General features: G+C 40.8%; 2 protein-coding genes across 2 annotated transcripts in view; both read left to right on the top strand.

The window, feature by feature from the left end:
- Window positions 1–27,807, top strand: part of LOC306700482 (uncharacterized protein) — a 133,556-nt gene that overhangs the window by 37,596 nt on the left and 68,153 nt on the right. The window contains exons 8-11 of the mRNA XM_079165508.1: window positions 11,085–11,258; window positions 12,895–13,068; window positions 16,719–16,892; window positions 18,370–18,543. Coding sequence (XP_079021634.1) covers window positions 11,085–11,258; window positions 12,895–13,068; window positions 16,719–16,892; window positions 18,370–18,543 — 696 coding nt within the window. The remainder of the gene's footprint in view (window positions 1–11,084; window positions 11,259–12,894; window positions 13,069–16,718; window positions 16,893–18,369; window positions 18,544–27,807) is intronic.
- LOC306700484 (protein NLRC3-like) lies at window positions 777–27,807 on the top strand. Its single transcript, XM_079165513.1, has 14 exons — window positions 777–1,001; window positions 2,584–2,825; window positions 3,015–3,232; window positions 3,552–5,340; window positions 8,026–8,199; window positions 19,884–20,057; window positions 20,512–20,549; window positions 20,705–20,754; window positions 20,913–20,959; window positions 21,707–21,924; window positions 22,766–23,031; window positions 24,214–24,336; window positions 25,237–25,378; window positions 26,452–27,807. The coding sequence occupies exons 2-14, from the start codon at window positions 2,812–2,814 to the stop codon at window positions 26,820–26,822; spliced, it is 3,624 nt and encodes a 1,207-aa protein (XP_079021639.1). The 5' UTR covers window positions 777–1,001; window positions 2,584–2,811; the 3' UTR covers window positions 26,823–27,807.

Here is a 27,807-nt window from a genome sequence, read left to right as displayed (position 1 = left end):
TCCAGTCCACATGTCCAAGTGTGGACAAGATACTGAACCTCAGGTTGCATCTGGTATGGCCGCCTCTGTTGTCAGGCTGTGTGTGTGTGTGTGTGTGTGTGTGTGTGTGTGTGTGTGTGTGTGTGTGTGTGTGTGTGTGTGTGTGTGTGTGTGTGTGTGTGTGTGTGTGTGTGTGTGTGTGTGTGTGTGTGTGTGTGTGTGTGTGTTAACATGTAGTGTACAGCGCTTTGAATCATCAGAAGTCTAGAAAGCCGTTTGATCAATTGAGTGAACGAGGTGCACCTTCTGTTCTTCTGTCCTGTTTCAGACACACGAGACGTACTCTTTAATAAAATAAACTCCTTTCATGCTGATTTAATTTGGCTGATAACTATGAAAAACAGAATGTTGTGTTTGAGTCCGAGCGGTGAAACAACTTGAACTGAATGAAATGTTTGTCCACTGCAGCTGTTTCTCTGTTGTCTGATGAACCAATGAGTGTCCACACGTTATGTGCATGACATTAAAACACAAAAACACAACACACACACACTTTAGTCACAGGAGAGGAACCTGCTCTTCCATAAACTTAATGCGTCAACAGGTGACCGCACCCTGCATGAACGGAATGTGTGTGTGTGTGTGTGTGTGTGTGTGTGTGTGTAGGTGTGTCTGTGTGAGTGTGTGTGTGTGTGTGTGTGTGTGTGTGTGTGTGTGTGTAGGTGTGTCTGTGCGGTTTTACAGGTTTCTCCATCACAGACGGTTGGTCACAGTCTGGTGTTACTGTAGTGTGTGACTGAAGGAGGAACAGAGGAAGTGAACCCTCTCCTTGACTCTACCAGATGTCTTGGAGCTGCTCTTGTTGGGACTCGACTGGTCCTCCTGTGACGTCTCCTGCTGCTCGTCCACTTCTTCCTCTGAAGCCGCGGAGCCGTCCATCGCTGCCTCAGTGTGTCCGAGTATCGATCCGTCCTGTCGGGAGAAAGACGGACACGTCACCGCGATCCCTCCACGCTGGTCTGGTAATGAATGCGTTATACACGCACAATCTTTCACACACACACACACACACACACACACACACACACACACACACACACACACACACACACACACACACACAGAGGTGTTCATGAGGAAATAAATCTTAATTTATGTGAGTAAAGTACATTCAAGGGTCTGTAATCATTTGGCTGAATAAGTTAAAGTAAAACATCCCCACACACTGAATGTGAGACGCTTCGTCACAAAGCTGCAGCATCTGTATCATTCAACCTGTGTAGGATTGATGAATATGCATCTTGGGTGAGGTCTATCAAAACTAATAGAAATGCTCTTTAGTTCATATAGTTTGGGTCCGTGTACGTTTTAATAGTCTGTTTTAACGTTTAATTTAAAAAACAAAAATACAGAAATAACATAATAACAGAGAGACAAACACTATTATATTATTATTATTCTAAATATTTTAAAGTCAAATAACGAGCTGATTTTGGTTTTTGGAAATCCCTTTTTTGTTTTTGCCTTTGAAAAGAGATGCAAAGCACGACAAGTAACCCGGAAGTAAGAATATTTCAAAATAAAAGTCAAGGCAATAGAATGACAGTTACAAGAGATTCTTAGTCTATGATGCAAGCACATACCAGAGTAACATTAGAAGAAAATACATTAATGAATATAAATAATCTCATCTTGGCCCTTTGACCTCTTCTGTTTAACTCTTCAATTCAGGATTTAAGTGTGACAAATAAATCAATGAGGTAGTTTAATTATGTTTAATGTTTAATAAGAACGAACCAAACGCCTCTTTATTTTTCAATTGTCATTATTTATTGCCTCGTGATCAACACACTCTTCCATGTAGGAATGTTTGGTTCTTAAATGACATAAATATAACAAGTAAATACAAGATGTTTATAACTATGTTGCAAATTAACCATAAACATCAAGTATCAGATGAAATAATCAACATTAAATACATCTGTATCAATAAGCTAGATAATTAACAAAGGCACAGGTAAATATGACTAAATCTATGGTTTAAATACACTTCTACTGCCACCTAGTGGTTGAAAGGTGAACACGTTTGCTTTTACAGGCTACCCTCTGTGTTCACTAAAGCATCAGCACAATACGGTGGAAAAATAAATATCAGTGCGAACAGCAACAACTCTGTGAACACAAAAATGACTTTGATTAAACTATATTATGAACTCTATTACATCAAACAATTCACAGATTAATGGAAAACTTGATTCTTGCTGTGTAAATATTAAACTGCATGTAGTCAACTACTGTTGCTAACACTCCCATCGACCACGTTTATTTATTTATATTCACGAATGTATTTTCTTCTAATGTTACTCTGGTATGTGCTTGCATCATACATTAAATGTTTGTGATAAACTGAAGGATGAAGTGTTTCTTTATGTGTTGATGATGAATGTTTGTGATAAACTGAAGGATGAAGTGTTTCTTTATGTGTTGATGATGTTCATAAACAGAGAGAGACATTTAAAGACATTATCTGCTCAACACCAGCGTCCATTAAACCAGTAACACTTCTTTAATGTTCCTTTTGTATTTCTTCTTATCTGTTTACAGAAATTCTCTCGTCAACGGAGTTTAAAAGTTTTGCCAGAAATCTCCCATAAAGTTCAGCAGCAGAAAACACGTTCTCTGGCGGCCATATTACTTTGCACCCACGGGCGACATGTGTCATAACAACCCGTCATCAGAACTTTAGTGGCAAACGGTTTGATGATGTCAGCAAATCTGGAGAGCTTTTGTCAGCTTTACTACAGAGACTGCTCACAGAAGTGACCACAGACGATGCTTCCACAACGGTAATAAACCTTTATGTAGTGACACGGTAGAGGTCTGTGATTTGATTTTGTTCTAATTATTTAAGATATTGTCTCGGGGAATGATTACAATTTTAAAAAATACTAAAATTGTATTCTAAAGTGACTTCAAACACCTCATGATGAATATAAAATGTGTTATAAAGAATGTGTTGGTCTCCACTGAGACAGGAAGAAGGCTCATGACCCCGAGGAGGAGCAGCCGTCCCACTGTGCTTTGTGTCGGGACGTCCTGAAGGATCCAGTCTCTACCAGCTGTGGACACTGGTTCTGCAGACAGTGCATCACCTCGTACTGGGACCAGTCTGCTCCATCGGGGGACTCCTCCTGTCCCCAGTGTGGAGAAAGATCTAGACTGCTGACAGCCATTAGGACCAGCACTGTGCAAAGTAAGATGTCTCTCTGCTGCATGGAAACACCAAGAAATGATTAATTCATTCCATTTTTATTAATACATGTTTTAGTTTATGGCCCACATGGGATTACAAGACACCACGATTTTACATACATGAGGGGCAAGTAGGTAAACAGGTAGATAGGTAGGTAGACCAGCAGGTAGATAAACAGGTAAGTAGGTTGGCAGGCAGGTAAACAAGCAGGCAGTTAGATAAACAAACAGGAAGGTAGGTAGAGAGGCTATTTAACAGACAGGCACAGATACCTAATTTTCTGTCCTTGTGTTGTCTCACATTTCTCCTTATCTTTCAGGAGATAGTGGTCTACAGGAGGTTTTAGATGAACACAAGATCAGTCTGAGGAGGAGCTGTGAACATGTGACTGAAGGAACTGATAAAACAGGAAGTGGAACCCCCCTTAACAGGATCTACACTGAGCTCTACATCACAGAGGGACAGAGTGAAGAGGTGAACACCCAACATGAGGTGAGGCAGCTAGAGTCGGCTTCCAAGAAGAAGATCCTCCATGACACTCCGATCAAGTGCCACGACATCTTTAAAGCCTCACCAGACCAACAGAGACCCATCAGGGTCGTTCTGACGAACGGCGTCGCCGGCGTTGGAAAAACCTTCTTGGTGCAGAAGTTCACTCTGGACTGGGCCGAGGGTTTGGAAAACCAAGATGTCAGTCTGGTGGTTCTGCTTTCGTTCAGGGAGCTGAACTTGATCAAAGATGAGCAGTACAGTCTTCTCGAGCTGCTCCATGTTTTCCATCCAACATTACAGAAGATCACAGCAGAGAAGCTCTCTGTCTGTAAAGTTCTGTTCATCTTTGATGGTCTGGATGAAACCAGACTTTCATTGGATTTCATCAACAATGAGGTCGTGTCTGATGTCACACAGAAGGCATCGGTCAACGTGCTGCTGAAGAACCTCATCGAGGGGAAGCTGCTTCCCTCGGCTCTCGTCTGGATAACTTCCAGACCTGCAGCAGCCAATCAGATCCCTCCTTCACGTGTTGACAGGGTAACAGAAGTACGAGGCTTCACCGACCCCCAGAAGGACGAGTACTTCAGGAAGAGGTTCAGTGATGAAGCGCTGTCCAGCAGAATCATCTCACACATCAAGACATCCAGGAGCCTCCACATCATGTGTCTAATCCCAGTCTTCTGCTGGATCACTGCTACAGTTCTGGACCACATGTGGATTACAGACCAGAGAGGAGAGCTGCCCAAGACCCTGACTGACATGTACTCACACTTCCTGCTGGTCCAGACAAAGAGGAAGAAGCAGAAGTACCATGAGGGACATGAGACGAGTCCTCAGGAGCTGACGGAGGCTGACAGGGAAGTTCTTCTGAAGCTGGGGAGGCTGGCGTTTGAACATCTGGAGAAAGGAAACATCATGTTCTACCAAGAAGACCTGGAGCAGTGTGGTCTTGATGTCACGGAGGCCTCGGTGTTCTCAGGAGTTTGTACAGAGATCTTCAAAAGAGAGAGCGTGATCTTCGGGAAAACTGTCTACTGCTTTGTTCATCTGAGTGTTCAAGAGTTTCTGGCTGCAGTCTACATGTTCCACTGTTTCACAAACAGGAAGACAGAGGTACTGAAGGACTTCATGGGGAGGGATAATTACACATCTCTGGATGTCTTCCTGAGGAGAGCCATGGAGAAATCCCTCAGAAGTAAAAATGGCCACCTGGACCTCTTTGTCCGCTTCCTTCATGGCCTCTCTCTGGAGTCCAACCAGAGACTCTTAGGAGGCCTGCTGGGTCGGACGGACAACAGTCCAGAAATCATCCAGAGAGCCACCAACAACCTGAAGAAGATGAACAGTTATAACATCTCTCCTGACAGAAGCATCAACATCTTCCACTGTCTGACAGAGATGAACGACCACTCGGTGCATCAGGAGATCCAAGAGTTCCTGAAGTCGGAGAACCGATCGGAGAAGGAACTCTCAGAGATCCACTGCTCAGCTCTGGCCTACATGCTGCAGATGTCAGAGGAGGTTCTGGATGAGTTGGACCTGAAGAAGTACAAAACCTCATATAAGGGGCGACGGAGACTCATTCCAGCTGTGAGGAACTGCAGAAAAGCTGTGTAAGTCCAGATGTGATAAACTTAATAAATCAGTTTAGATAAGTAGTTTAAATCTTCAAATATACAAACTATCACACCAATGCACACTTGAAACACACTTGAAAAGATGAAGGTGATTGCAAATGACAAGATAATACAAAATGTAAACCGTACTTCTTTTTTACAAAATGAACCAAAAAACTGGCAATGAGGAAGATCTTGGATACATAATGAGATTAAATATGACACCATTTTTAAATCATAACCTCTAAACCAAAAATAAATCTATTACACTATTACTAAGCTTTTTTACAAGATATTTAGTCAGTGCTGATCTAGACCCCTTCTCCCAGATATGGCGGGAAACCAAACGCCGTTGTGTTCATAACATCATCCGGCGGTGCTCGGTGAACGTATTCACTGTATCTAGCAAGACACGTGTTGCCTGGTTTACTACAGCTGTGTGAACTCAAAATAAACAGATTTAACTGAAATTCATTCGCAATCACCAGATAACAACGATGCCAAAATAACAACATAATGATTAGGGGTGGGAATCACCAGAGGTCCCGCGATACGATATTATCACGATACTGCAATATGCTGAGTATTGCGATAACATACAGGACTGTCTCAGAAAATTAGAATATTGTGATAAAGTTCTTTATTTTGTGTAATGCAATTAAAAGAACAAAAATGTCATGCATTCTGGATTCATTACAAATCAACTGAAATATTGCAAGCCTTTTATTCTTTTAATATTGCTGATTATGGCTTACAGCTTAAGAAAACTCAAATATCCTATCTCTAAATATTAGAATATCATGAAAAAGTATACTAGTAGGGTATTCAACTAATCACTTGAATCGTCTAATTAACTCGAAACACCTGCAAGGGTTTCCTGAGCCTTGAAAAACACTCAGCTTGGTTCAGTAAACTAAATCACACGTATGGGGATTATCACAATATTCTAATTTTCTGAGACAGTCCTGTATATTGCGATTTTTTACTTTTTTCAACCACAAATGATGTCCCCAAAGGAAAACTTTGTCAACATGTTTTATCGAATAAGATAACGTTTTCAGTCTGTTCATCTCACTTCAATCATTTTTATTGCAGCAAAATGGGATTGTCAAGCAGACAGACTGACCAACCCTGTCATAAAAACCTGTCATAAATGTTGCACCTGACAAACTGAACTGTTTGTATTACAGTCTACATAGTCTAACTTAACTGAATGCAAACATGTCTATAACTTATATAAGTACGATATAAGAGTTATATAACTCAGTATAACTTGCGATGCGTGGACGTCGAGGGCAGAGAGACGGTTATGCGCTGCACTCTCCCCATGAGCCTGGCTGCTGTTGGCAGATTTAACGCCCGTAGTGAGGCCAGATTGCGCGTGTGAGTGAAACACTTCACATGCAGGAATCCCGCTAACTGAACGGCAACGCCCACGTTAGAAGCGTTGTCGGTAACAACCACCAGGTCTTTGTCGGCAATCCCCCATTCTTGTGCTGCATTCAGCAGGTCTGTCATGTTTGCCCCGGTGTGACTTACGTGTACTGCTCTAGTTTGGAGAACGTGAGACAGCAGTCCCCAGTCCTCTGTGAGATATTGTGCTGTTATAGTCACAGAGGAATCCACTGCGCTTGACGTCAACGCATCGCAAGTTAATGCAACTCTTTCTGCTGTACTCAAAGATTCCTCCACTTTAAGCTGCACTTCTCTGTAGAGCTTGGGCACGGCTGTGTCTGTGAAAAAACGCCGCGACGGAGTCATATCCATGTGTCCTATTCATGTCCTTCTTCCCTTCCTTGTTAACAAATCCAAAATAAGTCCAGACGTCTGATTGTAACGCGGACTGCGCATTTCTGATTTCTTTCTCCGATTGATGTCTCTATCTTTGTTTTGACCATCTTCCTACCAATCACACTGACCCGGGAGCTCTGCTGACCTCACCAGAAAACAACTCGGCACCATCTAGTGGACTGAAAAAGCAATTGATTTTATTTTTCTAGTACCAAAAAGTGTATAGTTTATATAATAAAAGATCGATGCTTGGCTTCCGTGTATCGATACAATATCGTGATACTATGCTGTATCGATTATTTCCCCACCCCTAATAATGATGTTGATTTGTAAAAAGTCTGAATTCATGCCTTGTTCGGTCTGGCAGCATTACGACAGGAAAACAACTTTTTAAATGCTTGTTTTCTGAATGGAGTTCAGTTTGATTCGTGCTAGGCTATGCTAACATTATAGCAGCAGCTATAGTCTGTGGATTATACACATACATTAATATATTTATACACATTTCTGTCTGCTTTGAGATAATGCAGAGCAGAGGTCCCCAACCTTTTTTGCGCGACGGACCGGTTTCATGTCAGACAATATTTTCACGGACCGGCATTCAAGGTGTGGCGGATAAACACGACGAAATAAAATGATACGACCGGCATGAAAACAAATATAAAATGCATAAATAAATACAACTCACAATAACGCTGAATCAGTGGGAGTGGTTGGGGACCACTGATGTAGAGCTCTTGGTGACGACTCTTTTCCTCCAATTTTTGTAATTAGTTGTAATATTAAAAATCTAATATGGGAAATTATTTTGTCATTGTCATCAAATGCATAAAGTAAATATAAAGTGTCCTCTTTCATCATTACATCTAACAAATATTTGTGCCATGACAGACTTGATGACTGTGGACTTTCGGAGACTCACTATGAAGTCATTGCCTCAGCTCTGAAGTCCAACCCGTCACATCTGAGAGAGCTGGACCTGACTCAAAACACCCTGAAGGATTCAGGAGTGGAGCTGCTGTGTGCTGGACTGGAGAGTCCACACTGTAGACTGAAGACACTGAGGTCAGTTCACTGACTGTACATGGTCTCGTTGTTTTTGTATATCTTCAAATCCTTGACTGAGGTTTCCCCAAGGAGCAACCTCTAGTTCCTAAATGTGAAGCCAAAGCTTCATGTGTTAAAGCTGCATTCTCTCTAATGTCCACCAGGGGGCGACTCCTCTGGTTGTATAGAAGTCTATGTGAAAATGACTCTACTTCTCTCTTGATTTATTACCTCAGTAAACATTGTAAACATGAGTTTATGGTCTCAATCTCTAGTTTCAAGTCCTCTTCAATATAGCATGATGTTCATTTAGTAAATGATGGTCCATTTAGAGTCAAATAGACCAGTGTTTTTCAACCTTTTCTGAGCCGCGGCACATTTTTTACATTAAAAACCAGAAAAGTTACAAAGTGACACCTTTCAGCATAATACAGCATATATGCCATGGTGTCAAACTCAATCACAGAGAGGGCCAACATTTAAAATTGGGACTTCGTTGAGGGCCAAATAGGGTCAACATTTAATAAACAGGATATAATGGTTATTGGACAAAGTGAAAAAATAAATAGGCTACATTATTTTATGCATATGGCATCTTCTATGGCATCTAAGTGCATCCACACATTCAGAGCGTTTGAGCAGCATGTAGGCTGAGTTGAGGCATCGTTTCAGGGGTTTGAATCTTGGAAACTGTGCAGCGCCCACAGAGTCACACTTTGCCTTCAGTGTGTTGTTTCACTGGAGGTCTATCAGCTCCATTCTATTGTGCACAGGTGCTCTTAACACGTCAACTGCAGCTATGGAAGCCCATTCCTGCCAGCAAAAAAAAAAAAAAAGATTACAAAAAAAAATAAAAAAATGAACACACCCCAAAAAGATTTCACATTTTTGGGGGCAGGCAAAAAAAACTGATTATTATTATTTTTACTGTTTTTCTGCCAGCAAAACCCCCCCCAAAAAACAAAACATGTTTCCAGTTGCTGTTTATTGAAGGTCGCAACCTCAGCCACATTGGTTTTATTCTTTATATTCCAGAGCTGCTTCTTGCTTAAAATTATATTCAAGGGTGTGTTTGCTCAGTACAATCCATGTGAAACATCAAGCAATTGAAGTATTTCATCTGTTGTAAAGCCACGTTTAGAAGTCTTCAATGTACTCACAATCCATCAGTGGCGGGCCGTGGATTTGATACCTGGGCCTTCAGTGTTGTTCTACACTTCTAATAACCTCATTATGACGTCACAGCTACGGGTTATTATTTGTTTTGTGTAAAAGCCGCATATTCAATTTCATTGAACAGTAGAGGTAAACAAACGAAGTTCACTTACCAAATGCTGTCTATCTTCCTTTCTTTGTTGACAAAGAGTTTAATCCCAGTACATCAGTTCCAGTAAGAAGTCCTTCTCCATTCATCGAGCCTCCACAGTTGTATTTCGCCGGGGTCGTCGGCAGCGGGGTGGTCGTCTTCGGCCGTGGACCGGCGAAGGGCGGGCCGCGTTTGTGGAGCTGTTTCCCTGCGAACGTGGTCGTTGAGTTGTAGATCCACTCGAGTCTCTCCAAAAGTACCGACGCTCAGTTAAAATGAAACACATTCACAGCCATAACATGTGCAACGCTTCTCCGACGCTGCATACAAATCCTTTTCCTGGCTGGTCAGGGCTGCTAGCTGTGGGGTCGTTTCTTACTGTCCAGTTTGTTCAGAAATGTCCTTCTTGAGAAAAGCGTTCCCAGTAACTCCGCCACTAAATCCGTTTCTCCTCCTTCCGCCATTTCATATTAAAAAAACAAAGCTAGGTGAAATGTCTTTGAAATATTTCCACTTGAACTCTGTCTGCTACAACCAAAGCTCTGCTAGCAAGCATTATGTTTCGCGGGCACATAGTCACGTGTCCGCCCACTGACCAATCACAGCACACTATGCACCTTGTGGCAGAGAGGCATCTGGACTCTGAGCTGACGTAACTAGGCCTGCAAACCGCTCTGGTGGGGCCATGAATCCCAAACTAAAGATCTGATTGGTTGAATCAACAATATCGTCCCCATTCAACTTAAACTGCACATGGATTCACTGGTGAGTCTGCAGGCTGGGGCCTCTCTTCTACCTAGAGACACAGAGGTGAACTCTGATTGGATAAAAGCTCTACTTAAAACAAGCTGCACTGAAGCAGAGCAACTGAGGAGCACAGTAGCTGTGCAATGAGAAAATAAGATAATGGGAACAATATTTTTATAAATTATAATACAGAAAAAATATTAAGTTATAAAATAGCTATAACTTTGGGATTCTGTTTAGGCCAGCAGAGAAGGCTTTGCAGGCCCTGACGGCCCACCACTGTTATCTACAGTCTGTGGGGTTCACATTTTTGGTTCATAGATTTTTCTGAGCACAAAGAAATGTGTCTGTTGTTCCAAATGGCTGAACAAAACAACAAGTAGAGGCAGTGAATGTCCACAGACTCACGTTTATTTTCATTTTTATGAAGCTATTTGATGCTTAAACTGAAGCTGCTTTGATGTTATGACTCCACTATTCCTAAAATACATAACTTTTGTTCACATATTGTCCTAAAATTTCCTCCTGACACATTTGGTATCTTTGTTAACTTTGTGTTCTTGAGTGGAATCTTCAATGAGTTTCTGTGTTTTTATGTCTTTGTGTTGGGCTGACATGAGTGTAGATGGAGCTGGCAGAGTTCAAGTGAAGTCACTTGGTCTTTATTGAAGCAGCAGCACGTTGTCATTAGTATTAATGAGAGCTCTTATTCACTTCTTGTCCCTCACAGTTTTTAACCTGCATTCAGCTCATGTGTTTGGAGTTTCCATTTTCTAAACGTCTCCGTTCTAAACGCCTGACACTGAATGAACATTGTCCTCTAAACTTACATCATTTATCCTTCATTCAGACTGATGGGCTGCAGGTTGTCAGAGGTCAGCTGCTCTTCTCTGGCCTCAGCTCTGAAGTCCAACTCGTCACCTCTGAGAGTTCTGGACCTGAGTGGAAACAACCTGGAGGATTCAGAAGGGAAGCTGCTGTGTGACCTTCTGGAGAGTCCAGACTGCAGACTGGAGACTCTGAGGTCAGTCCAACATTCTTTCCTCCTGTGCAGACATAAAGCTGATATTATACTGACCTTAAAGGACCTTAAAGCCTCAGCGGTAGTAAAAGTTCATTAACTGTGGCAGAGAAACGTTGAGCTATAGATTTAAATAAAACATATTTATTCATTTATTGCCTAACATTTGCTCCATCCCACATGGGATTACAAGACACCACTTTTTTCCAGACATCTTCTGGTCTTGAAAATACAAAACATGTAGAAGAAAATAAAAACTAAAACTTGGTAAAGAGCTTTTGTTTTCCTCTTCTTCAGACGTTCTGCAGATACCTGGCTAAGTTATATGTTCCACTTTTAAACAGCCATCTCAGTCTTTGTGCATCATCCATATTTATAAAATCTATGTTTGACTTACCAAACAAAGCATCGCAGTGTTCACGGTGAAAAAGGAGAGTAGAAAACACAATGGAACTCGTTTATATCGTTTAGAACAGTGATTCTCAACTGGTGGGTCGCGACCCAAAAGTGGGTCACGGACCTTTGACTGGGGAAAAATCCCCAAAATCCTGTGCTTTTATTTTGAAGGGGATTTTTTATGCAGGAGTTATTCACACTCCTTAACAGTATTTGGTGTTAATGCCTTGTAATGCTAATATACACCCGCCATTTCACAGTATAGAAGAACACCCACAAAGTTTGTTTTCATCCTAAATGAGAGAAACGCAAGTACGACACCGACTACCTGAGGTATGGATTTTCTTACATAGAGGACAAAAACCTCAGTGTGTTTTGTGCAGCGAGGTTCTGGCACAAGAAAGCATGAAGCTGTTTTACTCGTTTACGTGAAACATGTGGGACGGGGACTTACAGGAACAATTTCTCTGCACAAGAGAGCTCCTACACTACGACTGCAGAGGACATTTTCAGCTCAGGTTCAAACTGCTCCATCTTTACATTAAATACATCTGAGAAGTTGAACATTCGGGTCGCGGCTTGTCATTAAGGGGTGATGGTGGGTCCCACAGCCAGACCAGTTTAGAACCACTGGTTCAGAGAACACATCGGACGGATCGACTTTTCTTCTTCTACAATCTAGACAAAGATAGTTTCAATCTTGTATTCTCATCAGGTTTTCTTCAGTAAATGATAAAAGTTACTAAACACAATGAATAAATATCTCTCTATCACACAACAACAAATGTTTTCAGTATTTTGCTTTTTCATCATTTTTATGAATCTATTTGATGCTTAAACTGAAGCTGCTTTGATGTTATGACTCCACTATTCCTAAAATACATAACTTTTGTTCACATATTGTCCTAAAATGTCCTCCTGACACATTTGGTATCTTTGTTAACTTTGTGTTCTTGAGTGGAATCTTCAATGAGTTTCTGTGTTTTTATGTCTTTGTGTTGGGCTGACATGAGTTTAGATGGAGCTGGCAGAGTTCAAGTGAAGTCACTTGGTCTTTATTGAAGCAGCAGCACGTTGTCATTAGTATTAATGAGAGCTCTTATTCACTTCTTGTCCCTCACAGTTTTTAACCTGCATTCAGCTCATGTGTTTGGAGTTTCCATTTTCTAAACGTCTCCGTTCTAAACGCCTGACACTGAATGAACATTGTCCTCTAAACTTACATCATTTATCCTTCATTCAGACTGTGGGGCTGCAGGTTGTCAGAGGTCAGCTGCTCTTCTCTGGCCTCAGCTCTGAAGTCCAACTCGTCACCTCTGAGAGTTCTGGACCTGAGTGGAAACGACCTGAAGGATTCAGGAGTGAAGCTGCTGTGTGACCTTCTGGAGAGTCCAGACTGCAGACTGGAGACTCTGAGGTCAGTCCAACATTCTTTCCTCCTGTGCAGACATAAAGCTGATATTATACTGATCTTAAAGGATCTTAAAGCCTCAGCGGTAGTAAAAGTTCATTAACTGTGGCAGAGAAACGTTGAGCTATAGATTTAAATAAAACATATTTATTTATTTATTGCCTAACATTTGCTCCATCCCACATGGGATTACAAGACAACACTTTTTTCCAGACATCTTCTGGTCTTGAAAATACAAAACATGTAGAAGAAAATAAAAACTAAAACTTGGTAAAGAGCTTTTGTTTTCCTCTTCTTCAGACTTTCTGCAGATACCTGGCTAAGTTCTATGTTCCACTTTTAAACAGCCATCTCAGTCTTTGTGCATCATCCATATTTATAAAATCTATGTTTGACTTACCAAACAAAGCATCGCAGTGTTCACGGTGAAAAAGGAGAGTAGAAAACACAATGGAACTCGTTGTTTATATCGTTTAGAGCAGTGATTCTCAACTGGTGGGTCGCGACCCAAAAGTGGGTCACGGACCTTTGACTGGGGAAAAATCCCCAAAATCCTGTGCTTTTATTTTGAAGGGGATTTTTTATGCAGGAGTTATTCACACTCCTTAACAGTATTTGGTGTTAATGCCTTGTAATGCTAATATACACCCGCCATTTCACAGTATAGAAGAACACCCACAAAGTTTGTTTTCATCCTGAATGAGAGAAACGCAAGTACGACACCGACTACCTGAGGTATGGATTTTCTTACATAGAGGACAAAAACCTCAGTGTGTTTTGTGCAGCGAGGTTCTGGCACAAGAAAGCATGAAGCTGTTTTACTCGTTTACGTGAAACATGTGGGACGGGGACTTACAGGAACAATTTCTCTGCACAAGAGAGCTCCTACACTACGACTGCAGAGGACATTTTCAGCTCAGGTTCAAACTGCTCCATCTTTACATTAAATTCATCTGAGAAGTTGAACATTCGGGTCGCGGCTTGTCATTAAGGGGTGATGGTGGGTCCCACAGCCAGACCAGTTTAGAACCACTGGGAGAAGAATGCCAGCACTAATTCTGAAGGTTTCTGCTTTTAGGGGAGTGTTTGGCTTGTGCTCTCGGTCGCAGTTTTCAACAGTTTTCAACAGCCCTCGTCCCACAGCAGTCTTCTGCAGACCAGTGTTATTGGGAACTTCATTTTACGAGACAGTGTCGTGCTGGTGTGTCCAACATGCTAAAGAGCTGGTAGTCTGTTGCATTGGTTCCCAACTCAATTCAGCCTGACGGTCTGCCCCCCCCACAGCTCCAGAGATCAATCTGAGGGGTCACGAGACCGGTAACATGGCAGCAAAGAAGAAAAGAGAACCAAGTAATCTGGTTTTTGCTCTTGTTTTGTGAGATTAGGGAACATTTTTTAAATATTCTCGAGTCAAACTTTCTGTTACTCAATGGGAATAAAACTGAAGTCATTTTATTTGGACCACAGCATTTGACCAACATTATGTCTTCTCATCTTGACCTTTGACCTCTTCTGTTTAACCATTCAAATCAGGATTTAAGTGTGACAATTAAATCAATGAGGTAGGTAAATTAGGATTAATGTTCAATAAGAATAAACCGAACATCTTTATTTTTTCAATTGTCATTATTTATTGCCTCGTGATCAACACATGCTCACTCTTCCATGTAGGTATGTTTAGTTCTTAAATGACACAAATATATAACAAGTAAATACATGATGTATACAACTAATGCAAATTAACCATAAACATCAAATATCAGATGAAATAATCAGCATTAAATACATCTGTATCAATAAACTAGATAATTAACAAAGGCACAGGTGAATATGACTAAATCTATGGTTTAAATACACTTATACTGCCACCTAGTGGGAGAAAGAAACACTTACTTTGTGTGTCCTTACAGGCTACACTCTGCGTTCACTAAATCAACAGCACAACACAGTGGAAGCACAACTATCAGTGCAACAGCAACATCTCTGTGAACACAAACATGACTTTGATTAAACTATATCACGAACTGTGTTGCATCAAACAATGCACCGATTAATGGAACAGTTGATTATTGCTGTGTGCATTGATAAATGAATATTAAACAGCATGTAGTCAACTAGTGATGCTAACACACTCCCATCGGCCGAGATTTATTTATTTATTTATTAATTTCTTGCATACGGTCATTATATTGCCTTCACTTTTATTTTGAAATATTCTTGTTTCCGGGATACCTGTTGTGCTCTGAGTCTCGTTTTAAAGGAAAAAACAAAAAAGGGATTTGCAAAAACGAAATACGGCTCGTTATTTGACTTTGGTTCTTTGGTTTTTCCGTTTTTTAATTCAGAACCAGAAACGGAAATACTACCTTCCATTTCCGTTTTCCCGTTTTTGGTTTGAAACGAAAAACGAGAATACCATGGTATTCCCGTATTTAGTTTTTTTCGAATTAACGGTGAAACAGATGACTAAAACGTACACGGACCTGGTCGGCTCTTCTTCTGTCTCCTTAGTGGCCTTTTCCTCTCTGCAAAGAAGCTCTCCAGAAGTGTTTTACTCATTTTCGCTAGTTTGTGGGCTTCACTTTTGAGGTAACGTATCACGTGACCGAGACAAGCGTCTTGCCAAGTGTCAAGAGACTCAGGCGGATGAAATTGCGAGAGAATCCGGTCATTTTTCAAAATAAAACATAAAAAATAAAATCAATAAAACGGGAATAATATAATATTTATTCTTTCTGTGCGGCCCGGGACCGGTCCGCGGCCCGGTGGTTGGGGACCACTGGTTTAGAGAACACATCGGACGGATCGTCTTTTCTTCTTCTACAATCTAGACCAAGATAGTTTCAACAGTCGAAGGTAAAATACCAGATGACATATGATCATATTCAACATAATCCTCTGAACCATATTCAGTTTTTATCATCGTAAAAATACACAACTTTGGAAAACACAGATTCTGTAAAAAACAACAAAGTTGAGCTTTTTGTTATTAATAAAAGCCTGAATAAACCAAGAGTTACAGAACAATGTTCATAAATCATTAGACTACCAACAAATATTTGTTAATATTATTATTTATTTTACATAAATAGAATATATTCTTGATTTTCATCTTGTATTCTCATCAGGTTTTCTTCAGTAAATGATAAAAGTTACTAAACACAATGAATAAATATCTCTCTATCACACAACAACAAATGTTTTCAGTATTTTGCTTTTTCATCATTTTTATGAATCTATTTGATGCTTAAACTGAAGCTGCTTTGATGTTATGACTCCACTATTCCTAAAATACATAACTTTTGTTCACATATTGTCCTAAAATGTCCTCCTGACACATTTGGTATCTTTGTTAACTTTGTGTTCTTGAGTGGAATCTTCAATGAGTGTCTGTGATTTTATGTCTTTGTGTTGGGCTGACATGAGTTTAGATGGAGCTGGCAGAGTTCAAGTGAAGTCACTTGGTCTTTATTGAAGCAGCAGCACGTTGTCATTAGTATTAATGAGAGCTCTTATTCACTTCTTGTCCCTCACAGTTTTTAACCTGCATTCAGCTCATGTGTTTGGAGTTTCCATTTTCTAAACGTCTCCGTTCTAAACGCCTGACACTGAATGAACATTGTCCTCTAAACTTACATCATTTATCCTTCATTCAGTCTGAGGAGGTGCAGGTTGTCAGAGGTCAGCTGCTCTTCTCTGGCCTCAGCTCTGAAGTCCAACTCGTCACCTCTGAGAGATCTGGACCTGAGTGGAAACAACCTGAAGGATTCAGGAGTGAAGCTGCTGTGTGACCTTCTGGAGAGTCCAAACTGCAGACTGGAGACTCTGAGGTCAGTCCACGCTTCAGCTCCACGGATGAATCTTTACTACATATTATTCTTCCTCTACGTTTGTGGGTGTGAATGTGGTTCTATAACAGAAATAAGACTTCAACATTAAAATGTGGCACATTTCTACACTGATAATATTCTCACACTTAAAATGAGGCTAAACACGTGTATGCAGCAGATAAATACAAAACGCTCAACCAAAATATTATTCAAACCAAATGCTGATTATAATAAAGCCACAATTCAATTAGTTCAAAACCTGCATCCCTCACAGGCTGAATTAGCTCCAAACACTTGACTTTAAAGTGTAATAAAGTGGACTAACCCTCGGCTGCATGCACCATGAACACAAGAACCAGGTCCACTAATCTCCCACAGAACTCTAGAGAAAGACCAGTACATCTGTTGATGCTGTTCCTGAACGAGCTAAAGAAGATCAATCTATACTATTCCTATTTGTTTAATCAACCATTTAACCTCATTTATGTACAAACATAACTTACACCCATAAAGTTGTGAATTTCTTTTCTTCATATTTTTATTTTTCCTGGACTAAATGTACGTTTTGTTCACCTGGGCGTGGCACCGTAGCGTGAGCTTCTGATGGCGTGTGAGCTCCGAGCATGAACAAAAGGTTTTATACTCAACGTGCTTTTAATTGCATTATTCTCTGAAACACCAGAGGACGAACAAACTAAATGAACTGTGAAGAATCAGGAAGACAACCAGTGTAACGCCATAAACCAACCTCCACAACCAAGAGGAGGAACTGTTATCATCTGTAAACTCATATCTCATATTCATGGAGACTTTAATACCTTCATACAAACCCTGTAAAGAAGTCAAGTATTAAATGTGTTATAAAGAAACAAAGGTTGAATATGCTGTAAACTATTTGATTTGGCTGTTAAATATTTACTCAAATGTAGATTTTTAAGACCTCCTGTTTCTAAAGCATCTAAAACAATGTGTCAGACATCTAAATAGTGCTTTTATCAGTAAACTATTTGTGCCTCGTCGTAGCAAAGATTCAGAGGTGCACGACCAAGCGGCGCCACCACTTGTGGAGCCTTCGTGCAGGACTCGCAGGCCGTGATTACATCATTGTTGTGGAGCGTGCCGGCTTCACTGTGGCGAGTTTAAACTAAGCTTTTAGTCTGCAGTCACAAAAGTCAACCGTCTCGTAAAGAAACTGCAGAAAATGTCCAACGTTAGCTGTTAAAGTACATCACGTTTGGTAAACGGTAATCTGTACACAGAAGATCATCTGAACTCATATTTAACTTGATAAAGTTTACTCTCTGAAGTGGAACTATTTATTGTGGTGTGTGTTTCTACTAATAATAAAATAGAGGGCGGATATCATGATGAAGATCTGCAGTAACAGAATGATGAAGTCAGCTCCACATTTAAAACATGAACACATCTGATTGGATTATAAATGGATGTTTATCTAAATCATTGATCCTTCATTCAGTCTGAGGTGGTGCAGGTTGTCAGAGGTCAGCTGCTCTTCTCTGGCCTCAGCTCTGAAGTCCAACTCGTCACCTCTGAGAGTTCTCGACCTGAGTTACAACATCCTGGAGGATTCAGGAGTGAAGCTGCTGTGTGACCTTCTGGAGAGTCCAGACTGCAGACTGGAGACTCTGAGGTCAGTCCAACATTCTTTCCTCCTGTGCAGACATAAAGCTGATATTATACTGATCTTAAAGGATCTTAAAGCCTCAGCGGTAGTAAAAGTTCATTAACTGTGGCAGAGAAACGTTGAGCTATAGATTTAAATAAAACATATTTATTCATTTATTGCCTAACATTTGCTCCATCCCACATGGGATTACAAGACAACACTTTTTTCCAGACATCTTCTGGTCTTGAAAATACAAAACATGTAGAAGAAAATAAAAACTAAAACTTGGTAAAGAGCTATTGTTTTCCTCTTCTTCCAGACGTTCTGCAGATACCTGGCTAAGTTATATGTTCCACTTTTAAACAGCCATCTCAGTCTTTGTGCATCATCCATATTTATAAAATCTATGTTTGACTTACCAAACAAAGCATCGCAGTGTTCACGGTGAAAAAGGAGAGTAGAAAACACAATGGAACTCGTTGTTTATATCGTTTAGAGAACACATCGGACGGATCGGCTTTTCTTCTTCTACAATCTAGACGAAGATAGTTTCAACAGTCGAAGGTAAAATACCAGATGACATATGATCATATTCAACATAATTCTCTGAACCATATTCAGTTTTTATCATCGTAAAAATACACAACTTTGGAAAACACAGATTCTGTAAAAAACAACAAAGTTGAGCTTTTTGTTATTAATAAAAGCCTCAATAAAGCAAGAGTTGCAAAACAATGTTCATAAATCGTTAGACCACGAACAAATATTTGTTTATATTATTATTTATTTTACATAAATATAATATATACTTGATGTTCATCTTGTATTCTCATCAGGTTTTCTTCAGTAAATGATAAAAGTTACTAAACACAATGAATAAATATCTCTCTATCACACAACAACAAATGTTTTCAGTATTTTGCTTTTTCATCATTTTTATGAATCTATTTGATGCTTAAACTGAAGCTGCTTTGATGTTATGACTCCACTATTCCTAAAATACATAACTTTTGTTCACATATTTTTCTAAAATGTCCTCCTGACACATTTGGTATCTTTGTTAACTTTGTGTTCTTGAGTGGAATCTTCAATGAGTTTCTGTGTTTTTATGTCTTTGTGTTGGGCTGACATGAGTTTAGATGGAGCTGGCAGAGTTCAAGTGAAGTCACTTGGTCTTTATTCAAGCAGCAGCACGTTGTCATTAGTATTAATGAGAGCTCTTATTCACTTCTTGTGCCTCACAGTTTTTAACCTGCATTCAGCTCATGTGTTTGGAGTTTCCATTTTCTAAACGTCTCCGTTCTAAACGCCTGACACTGAATGAACATTGTCCTCTAAACTTACATCATTTATCCTTCATTCAGACTGATGGACTGCTGGTTGTCAGGGGTCAGCTGCTCTTCTCTGGCCTCAGCTCTGAACTCCAACTCGTCACCTCTGAGAGAGCTGGACCTGAGTTTCAACGAGCTGAAGGATTCTGGAGTGAAGCTGCTGTGTGACCTTCTGGAGAGTCCAGACTGCAGACTGGAAGCTCTGAGGTCAGTGAGGGGGTCCGAGTCAGTCCGTGCTGGTTCATAAGTGTTGTTAATAAAACACAGGGCGGTTTGCTCACAGTGAGGGTTTCCCTCCTTTTTCTCCCTTCAAGACCAAAGAATCAGAGATTTTACCATCGAGTGCAGTTCCTCTGATGTTTCTTTTCTTTAATTTCTCCACAAACAATAAAATAAAAGCTGACAAAGCAAAGACAAGCAGGTTTGTAGAAGTGGTGGGATTTCACAGTAGAGTGAATAAAGGTAGTTGGTTTTGTTCTCCTGTGATGTTTTTCTGCATCTAGACTGTTATTTCCTCTAATGCACGCTCACAACATGAAGGAGACGAGATCAAAAAGCAGATTAGTTGCTTCATATTAGGACTATGAAGCTGGCTAACTCAAAGAATGAACAATTATTTAAAACTTGATCATAACTTTTGGGATTGTGTTCCTCCCGACAGGTTGAATGACAGGTCGATCACTAAGAAACACAAACAATGTGAGTATTGAAAGAATGTCCCCATTCAAGCTATTCTACATTAAAATCTGATCTTAATGAGCCTCATCGTAACAAAAAGTATTTTTCAATTCTGTTCGAGCTGTTTGAAGAACTTTGTCTGCTGATGTTTCTCTTTCTCTTCTTCTCTCCATCAGGTGACGCCGACGGCAAACTGGATGAGAAAACAAATGTGCCCGACAAAGAGGTGAGGGAGCAGCAGCTGAAGAGCGTGAAGTTTATTTATTGAGGTTTCTCTGCTGAGTAAATGTAATTATTGTGTACCAGGGGAACAGAGGGCAGAGAACTGTGGCTTGTTACTTGATTTCTATTGAAATAACTAACTTTGTGCCTTCTTCATTCCAGGCTCCATTCTCATTCTCACCTGAACACACAGCTGAATCTTCATACAGGTAATCCTATGAAATACACTATTCCAGCTTCTTTCATGGTTCATCAAGTTGTGATTCTAAACGAAGGTCTGTTGTCTGTGGGGAGCAAGTCAAAGCAGGACCTGGACCGTATTTATAAAACTGTGGAGAATCCATATAAAAGACAAGAATCAGATTAATAAAACTGTGCATGCATTCATTCACGGTTCAGGTCCTGGTTCAGGTGGCTTTGAACACAAAAGGCGACATTGAAACGATGACGAACTGACAGAAGAACAAAGAGTCTGGGCCGGTATATGAATAGAGAGAGGTTGATGAGGGAATGAGATGCAGGTGAGGAGGTGGGCAGAGATGAGGGAATTGGAACAACATCTCAAGAACAATTGTCTTGCGAGTATGTTCACAACAAGTAATACATGCTGCTGATGCTCATAATCAAGAAGAATCTTCCCGGTAACGTGTCTGACCAATGACAGAACAGCTTTCTCTCACATGGCATTAGTCTTGAACTTCGCTGTGTGAACACAAACCGAGGGGCAAATGCAACCACTGTACGAAGTTAGTCTCTGAATCGACAACAAAGCAAACAAACTACGGGTCTGAAAACGCCCTAAATAAGAGTGGAGTTGTCCTCTGGGTGTCATCAAGCTTTACACTACGATCAGTTTCCCTGTGCTGCACATGGACACCTGTGAGTGAAAACAGATCATGTGACTCACAGGCCAATAGATGCTTCTTATATTAATTCGTCCTCTCCGTGTCCTACAGGTTCAGGTGTCCTGGTCCAGGTGTGTTCCAGTGTTCTTTGACTGGACTGGTGTTTGTTATGGCTCAAGAGGCAGAGCTGCTGTACAGGACTGTCCAATGGGATGAGGGCCTCCTCCAACCAGCTGGCAAGAAGGCTGCAGGGCCGCTGTTCAACATCAAGAGTTCTGAGGATGCTGCAGTCCGTCAGCTCCACCTCCCACACTGTGAAACAAAGCACGGTAAAGACATGGCTGTCTTCAGTGTTCAGGAATAAATCACCAAAACTACAAAGAGTATTAATGCGTAAAACTAGCTGCATCTGGTGACATGCAAAAAAATATATTATAATGGTGGTAACACTAAATGCACAGATCCAGACAGATCACGTGTGGGGAAATAATGATGAATTAAAAAATAATAGTGAAAGGATAGGGGCGGAGTGGGAGGCTCCAGAGTCAATTGGCGAACACACTTCATGCAAACTCAAAAACAAGCGGTGATGTAAGCAGGAAATCAGCTCAATCTTCCGTTAGCTGTTAGCGGTTAGCCAACACTGACTAAAACAATGACAGTGAGCCACAGAGCAGCTGCAGAGAGGTACTCAGCAGAGTGTGTACTGGTAGCTTCGTTAGCTGCCAAACTCATCGTCCATTCCGTTAGCCGTCAGGCCAAACACAACGCAAACTGTCCCTCCGCTGTGTCTCTTGCCTCATAGTAGTTGTTTGGGGGGTCGGTGATGCACTCAGCTGGGGTATCACTAGGGACCGGGGGTTTGTATGAAACAGGCAAGAACAGTTGTTTTGAGGAAGTGTGAGTCACTGCAACCACAAGAGGTCCTTGAGAATGCAGCCATAACTGAAATATGATGCAGTCAGCTGTAGCAGAAGGTGAGATTAGCCGTGGACAGACACAGAGGTGCACACTCACTCAATCATAGGCACGCATGAGACCAATCGCATGATTCTCCTGGTGGAGAAAAAAATTGACAAATTGAACTCAAGTGGTAAGAAATGAATTAGGTTGGGATGAACCTGTTTTATCAATAATAAATAAAGGTTTAACAGCTCTTTGCTCCCACAGCGTTGGTCTTTGACGGCCTGTTGTCTGTCGTCCACATCACTGATGATGGAATGACAATCCTGGAGCCGCTGGAGATCACGGATACTCATGTGGTGGTGAAGGTCCCGAACCTCTCCGCTTTTGGCCTCGTCTGGGATTTCATCAGGAGGTTTTGGGACATCTCGCTGCCAATAAAGAGCAAAGTTCTGCTGTTCCTCCGACCCCCACACGTCAGGCATCAAATCCTCGATGTGTTTCTGCTGCAGAAAAACATCCCTTTCCATGAGGTAAAGCTATCTGTCTTATGTGCTCACCAGCAACTTAAACTCTTGTTTTAAGCCACAGCTGTTTCCACAAAGACGATTCACACGTTGCTCCTCGTGCTGTGCTCAGAATCAAATCTATCTGAACTGTAAATCTTTAGATTGTTTAATTTTTTGTAGTTTTTTTGATTCTCTCTCAGCATGTATTTCTATCTGCCACTAACATTCGTGATACTTCTACCAGATGGCATGAATAGTAAACACAACACAGAAACAATGGAAAAAGATTTGCTGAGATGATCACTCAACTGAGAGGCTTTACAGGCAGAGTGAACGTTAGTAAAATGAACTTGTGTCACAGTCCCTTTTTTGATAAATGGACTAGGTTAGTTCCAAAACATAAAGAACAATTTAGAATCTACAGACAGAGAGAGAACGGCTTCTGGACTTTCAGTATTTTGCGTCCCAGTTGAAACCAGTATTTTACTGGGTTGGAAGATGATAATCTCCCTCCTGGATACAAACTGAACTTCACATCATTGAATATGATTTGTTTTATGCTGCATGACCAAAAGAAATGTGAGAAAACAGTCTGTAAAAATATGGGAAGGAAAACTTCCCATTCTCACCACTTACCTGAGTTCTTGATCAAGACAACTTGGTTTTAAATTATGGGCTCAAAAATGCAAACGTATTATTGATGATCTGTATGATGATGAAATACTAGTGACTTTCCAACAATTGAGGGATTCCTACCTGTTTCCAGCAGCACACTTTTACAGATATTTGAATCCATCTGGTCACAGTTCAGTGGATCTGTAGAGAGGACTAAGAAAGGGACGGTTGCTGAACAAAATTAAAACGTTTAATCTTCCATAAAGGCAAATAACGATGATGTTCTGGTTCAATAGAAATGGGAAACAGCACTCTGAATTCAAATGATGAAGATGGACATTTGATAACTCATCTCTTTTCTTTAGCCTTTTAATAGTCACCATGAAGACATGACCTGTTTGTTTGCAGTGCTGTAGCATTTGTTTGTTTTTATCGAGAAACATTTATTCTACGCTTTTATTCATTTACTTAGTTTATCCTCATAATCGTTTTAATTGACTGTAATTGTCATGTTTAGATGTTCTCTACACATAACATTACCCTAACTATCTGAGCTTAAACTAAACTAATACAAATGTCCCGTTAACGAAGGTTGCCAGAGATCAACAATCTGCGAATTACATCCAGATCTCCTCCGAATGTGATCAGGACATTTGCGTTGGTAAAAGGTACCATGTCCACTGTGAACCTGAGGGATTCCATATACAGCCTAAGGTGAGTCAGATCACTTCTACACTTCTAAGAGTCTGTGTCCACATTCAGTTTTATTCCTGAGCACCAGCATCTTTTTTCACTTTGTGTCTGTGATAGTTCCCTTAGCTGTTAGCTGTTAGCTGTTAGCTGTTAGCTGTTAGCTGTTAGCCAAACACACCGTCCATAACAGTGAGCTGTAGAGCAGCGATCGAGAGGTACTCAGCAGTCCTGGTAGTTCTGTTAGCTAAACACACCAACTGTTATTCCTCCACTGTGTCTCCAGCCTCAGAGTAGTGTGTAGTGGCCTGTGTCCACATAGCATCTTTTCCTGTGTGCCAGCGTCTATTTTCATTCGTTCCCAATGAAATCTTTTTTTTTTTTGACAATCCGCCTTTTTTGAGCGGCCGCTCCGGGTGCTTGAAGTTAAAAACCTCTGAACTGGTGATGCTGGTGACGTCACTGTAGAAAATGAAAGAGAAGCTTGTTTTGTCTGTCTGTCTGTCCTGAACTTTAAACACAGATTATAGCTTGTGAGTGATTTTATCACCGTACACGTCGTCTCTGACGGATCGTCTTCCTCGTCTCTTGACGTTACAGCCGACAGATTGAGCATTCTCCAGCTCATCTATACAAAGTATGATGGTGCTCATGATGAAAAACAAAGTCAAGCCAATAGATAGAAGCCCAAATAGATAATAAAAAGCAAAGGGGCGATGCTAGTGGATCATACAATGGTGGCTAGAGTGGTGAAATGTTGTCAAGATATTGTCATAGAAACAAAACAAACGTCTCGGAGTGTTTCTTTGATAAAACGCTGGGATGAAGGGATCCACAGAGACCGTCCAGAAAGAGACGCTATACTACGATTCACAATCAGGGAGGAAGCAGATACACATTCTGACTTCTGGTTCTTGTTTTCAGGGTAAACAATTTGACACGAGTTATGGACCGGATTTCTATCCGACATTTGAAGTTTTCCTGACCCCCAACACGGAGACAGTGACTTTAACGGTCCAGGACGAAGAGAGGAACGCAGTCTGGGAGCGTCTCGTATCACTGGAAGGTAAAGACTATCAGACACCCAGTGATGGACGAGAGTAGAACAGAACATTCAGGGAGCTCCACATCTCATATCATTCTTTATTTAGGCTGCAGTCTTTATGCTCCGTATATATCTGGAACAAAATGCAGGACAGCTGCAACTCTCTTCTGTCAAATGAAGGCTGAAGACTTTCCTGTTTATTAAACAATGTGCTGTAACTTTAATTAGTGTATTTTATACCCGTTTTATGCTATTTTAGCTTGATTTTATTTTGGCTCTTTAATGTATTTAAATGTCTTTTTATAATGTCTCTTGCATTTTGGGCTTTTGATGTTTTATGTGAAGTGCTTTGAATTCTTGCTGAAATGAGCTCAATAAATGAACTTGCCTTCATGTACGGGTGCAACGGATCATAAAGCTCACGGTTCAGATCGGAGTCACGGATCTGATCAGCACAACAGAAGAAAGGAGCAAATATAACGTTTAGAGATCCCTGATCACATTTATCTGCTGCAGATTACCGATCATAGATGATCCATGTTGGCAGATTGTTGTTTGTTTTGTTATAGCAGCTGGTCTACAAGACTCCACCGTCCAAATACATCTATTCAACCGCTCTGAAGTCAGAGTAAACATCAACATGTTTCAATTTGATCCTTTCACACAATTCAAATGATTGATGATACATTTGAACACATCACGATAACATAATGGAACTGAATGGAACCTCCGTACGTTAGCCGTTAGCGGTGCGGCTCACGTTACTAGCTCTCCTCATTTCAATTGCAACATGGATTTGTTGTTTACATGTAACATTACCAGAGATCAGAGAACAGAAAGCATAAATGATGATGTCCTGATTGTATATTTCTACGGATCAACAATGGTCCTTTACACCACTACTGACATGTAACACTACTGGGAACAATATGTGTAAATATATATATATATATATACATTCTATCCTTTTTCTTAAAGGAGAACACAGGAAGTGATTTACATCGCAGAAATGTGAGGAATATCTTGCTGTAGCAGTTCAAAACAGACTTTTCATTTCTTTTGAACTTTACAATATTTTGTTGGTTATCTTCCAGGTACAAGAGCAGAAATTCAACAGAGAAATGTCTCAGCAGTGGACAGGGTCCCGGCAGTGGACAGGGTCTCGGCAGGGGACAGGGTCCCGGCAGAGGACAGGGTCTCTGCAGACCAGAAGCTGTTCTCAGTTCGGACTCAATTCGTCGACAGAGTGTCTGATTCTGTCCTGAACCAGCTGCTGGATAAACTTCTTGAGCACGGAGTGATTACTGACGCTGAAATGGAGTCGATCAGAACAAAACACAGAGCAGATAAAGCACGAGACGTGATTGACACGGTGAGAAGAAAGGGATCTGAAGCCTGCTCAGTTCTGATCTCTGCTCTCTGTGAGGTGGACGAGTGGCTTTACACAGCGCTGAACTTCAGCTGAAGATGAACCAAGAACTGTGGAGTGATGATGATGATGGTGATGATGATGATGATGAATCTCTTCAACAGTTGTCTCACATGACTTATTATAATCTTTAACGGTGCACACTATGAGGCAGCGTTTCTAACAGGGTTTTGTGGGACTGTGGAAGAATAGTTTGTACGTTTTAAAGTCAAATGCATCAATCTGTGACACATATGCAGCGTCAAAGTCCATGGACTCTTTCAGAGTTATTTCAACAACAGCTTGAGTAAGATGCCCCCTAGTGGTGGTGAACATGTACATAGTTTAAACAGGTGGTGTCAGAAGTACTCTGAGAAGCTCCGCCCACCTCCTCACCTCATTTCTAACCCATCTGGATTTTTCACACCGCCATTTCTTAACATCTTTTAGTCACCTATTAAAACAAGTATTTGTCATTTCAACAGTTTAGATTAACTTCATATTGTTGGTTCACCATATTCCAGCTGTCTTTGCATTTTAAAACTACAAAAGGCTAACGTGACCGAATTGGTGACTAGCTTATATGTGAGGTCAACGTTAAGCCAATTAAGGCTAACAAGCTAGCTAACTCAAACTCGAGAGCAAGACGCAACGTTAATGTCAGTACAGTGTGGAGGGTGATTGTTGTTTACTCTTTGTAACGTCCATGGGTTCAGTAAAATAGACAAGACTGTTTGTGTGGGGAGTTTGCTAAGTTAGCTAATGTTAGCTCAGGGGTCGGCAACCCGCGGCTCCGGAGTTGTGTTGAATGAGAATGTTCCACCACCAAGGCCTTTGGGCCGCTTGTTTTTCATTGTTGTTTCTATCAGTCTGAGACCAAAAGTCTGAGAGTGAAATGTCTAACATTGGCCATCGGCCCCCACCTTTGCTCATTCTGTATAAAGAAAGCTTGTTCACTAGTTTCTCGGTTCTTCCTCACTGAGACTGTACGCATTCTGTTGTGATGATTGAACCTTCTCTGTGCAGAAAATAAATATACAGA

The sequence above is a fragment of the Pholis gunnellus genome, assembly GCF_910591455.1.
Source record: "Pholis gunnellus genome assembly, chromosome: 8".
NCBI classification, from domain to species: domain Eukaryota; kingdom Metazoa; phylum Chordata; class Actinopteri; order Perciformes; family Pholidae; genus Pholis; species Pholis gunnellus.
Note: the sequence above shows the minus strand (reverse complement) of the source record. Positions and strands in the feature narration are given on the sequence as shown.

Coding starts and splice junctions, on each gene's coding strand:
- LOC306700484 (XM_079165513.1), top strand. Junction 20,550..20,704: donor CACTAAGAAACACAAACAAT/GTGAGTATTGAA, acceptor TCTCTCCATCAG/GTGACGCCGACGGCAAACTG. Junction 20,755..20,912: donor CAAATGTGCCCGACAAAGAG/GTGAGGGAGCAG, acceptor TCTTCATTCCAG/GCTCCATTCTCATTCTCACC.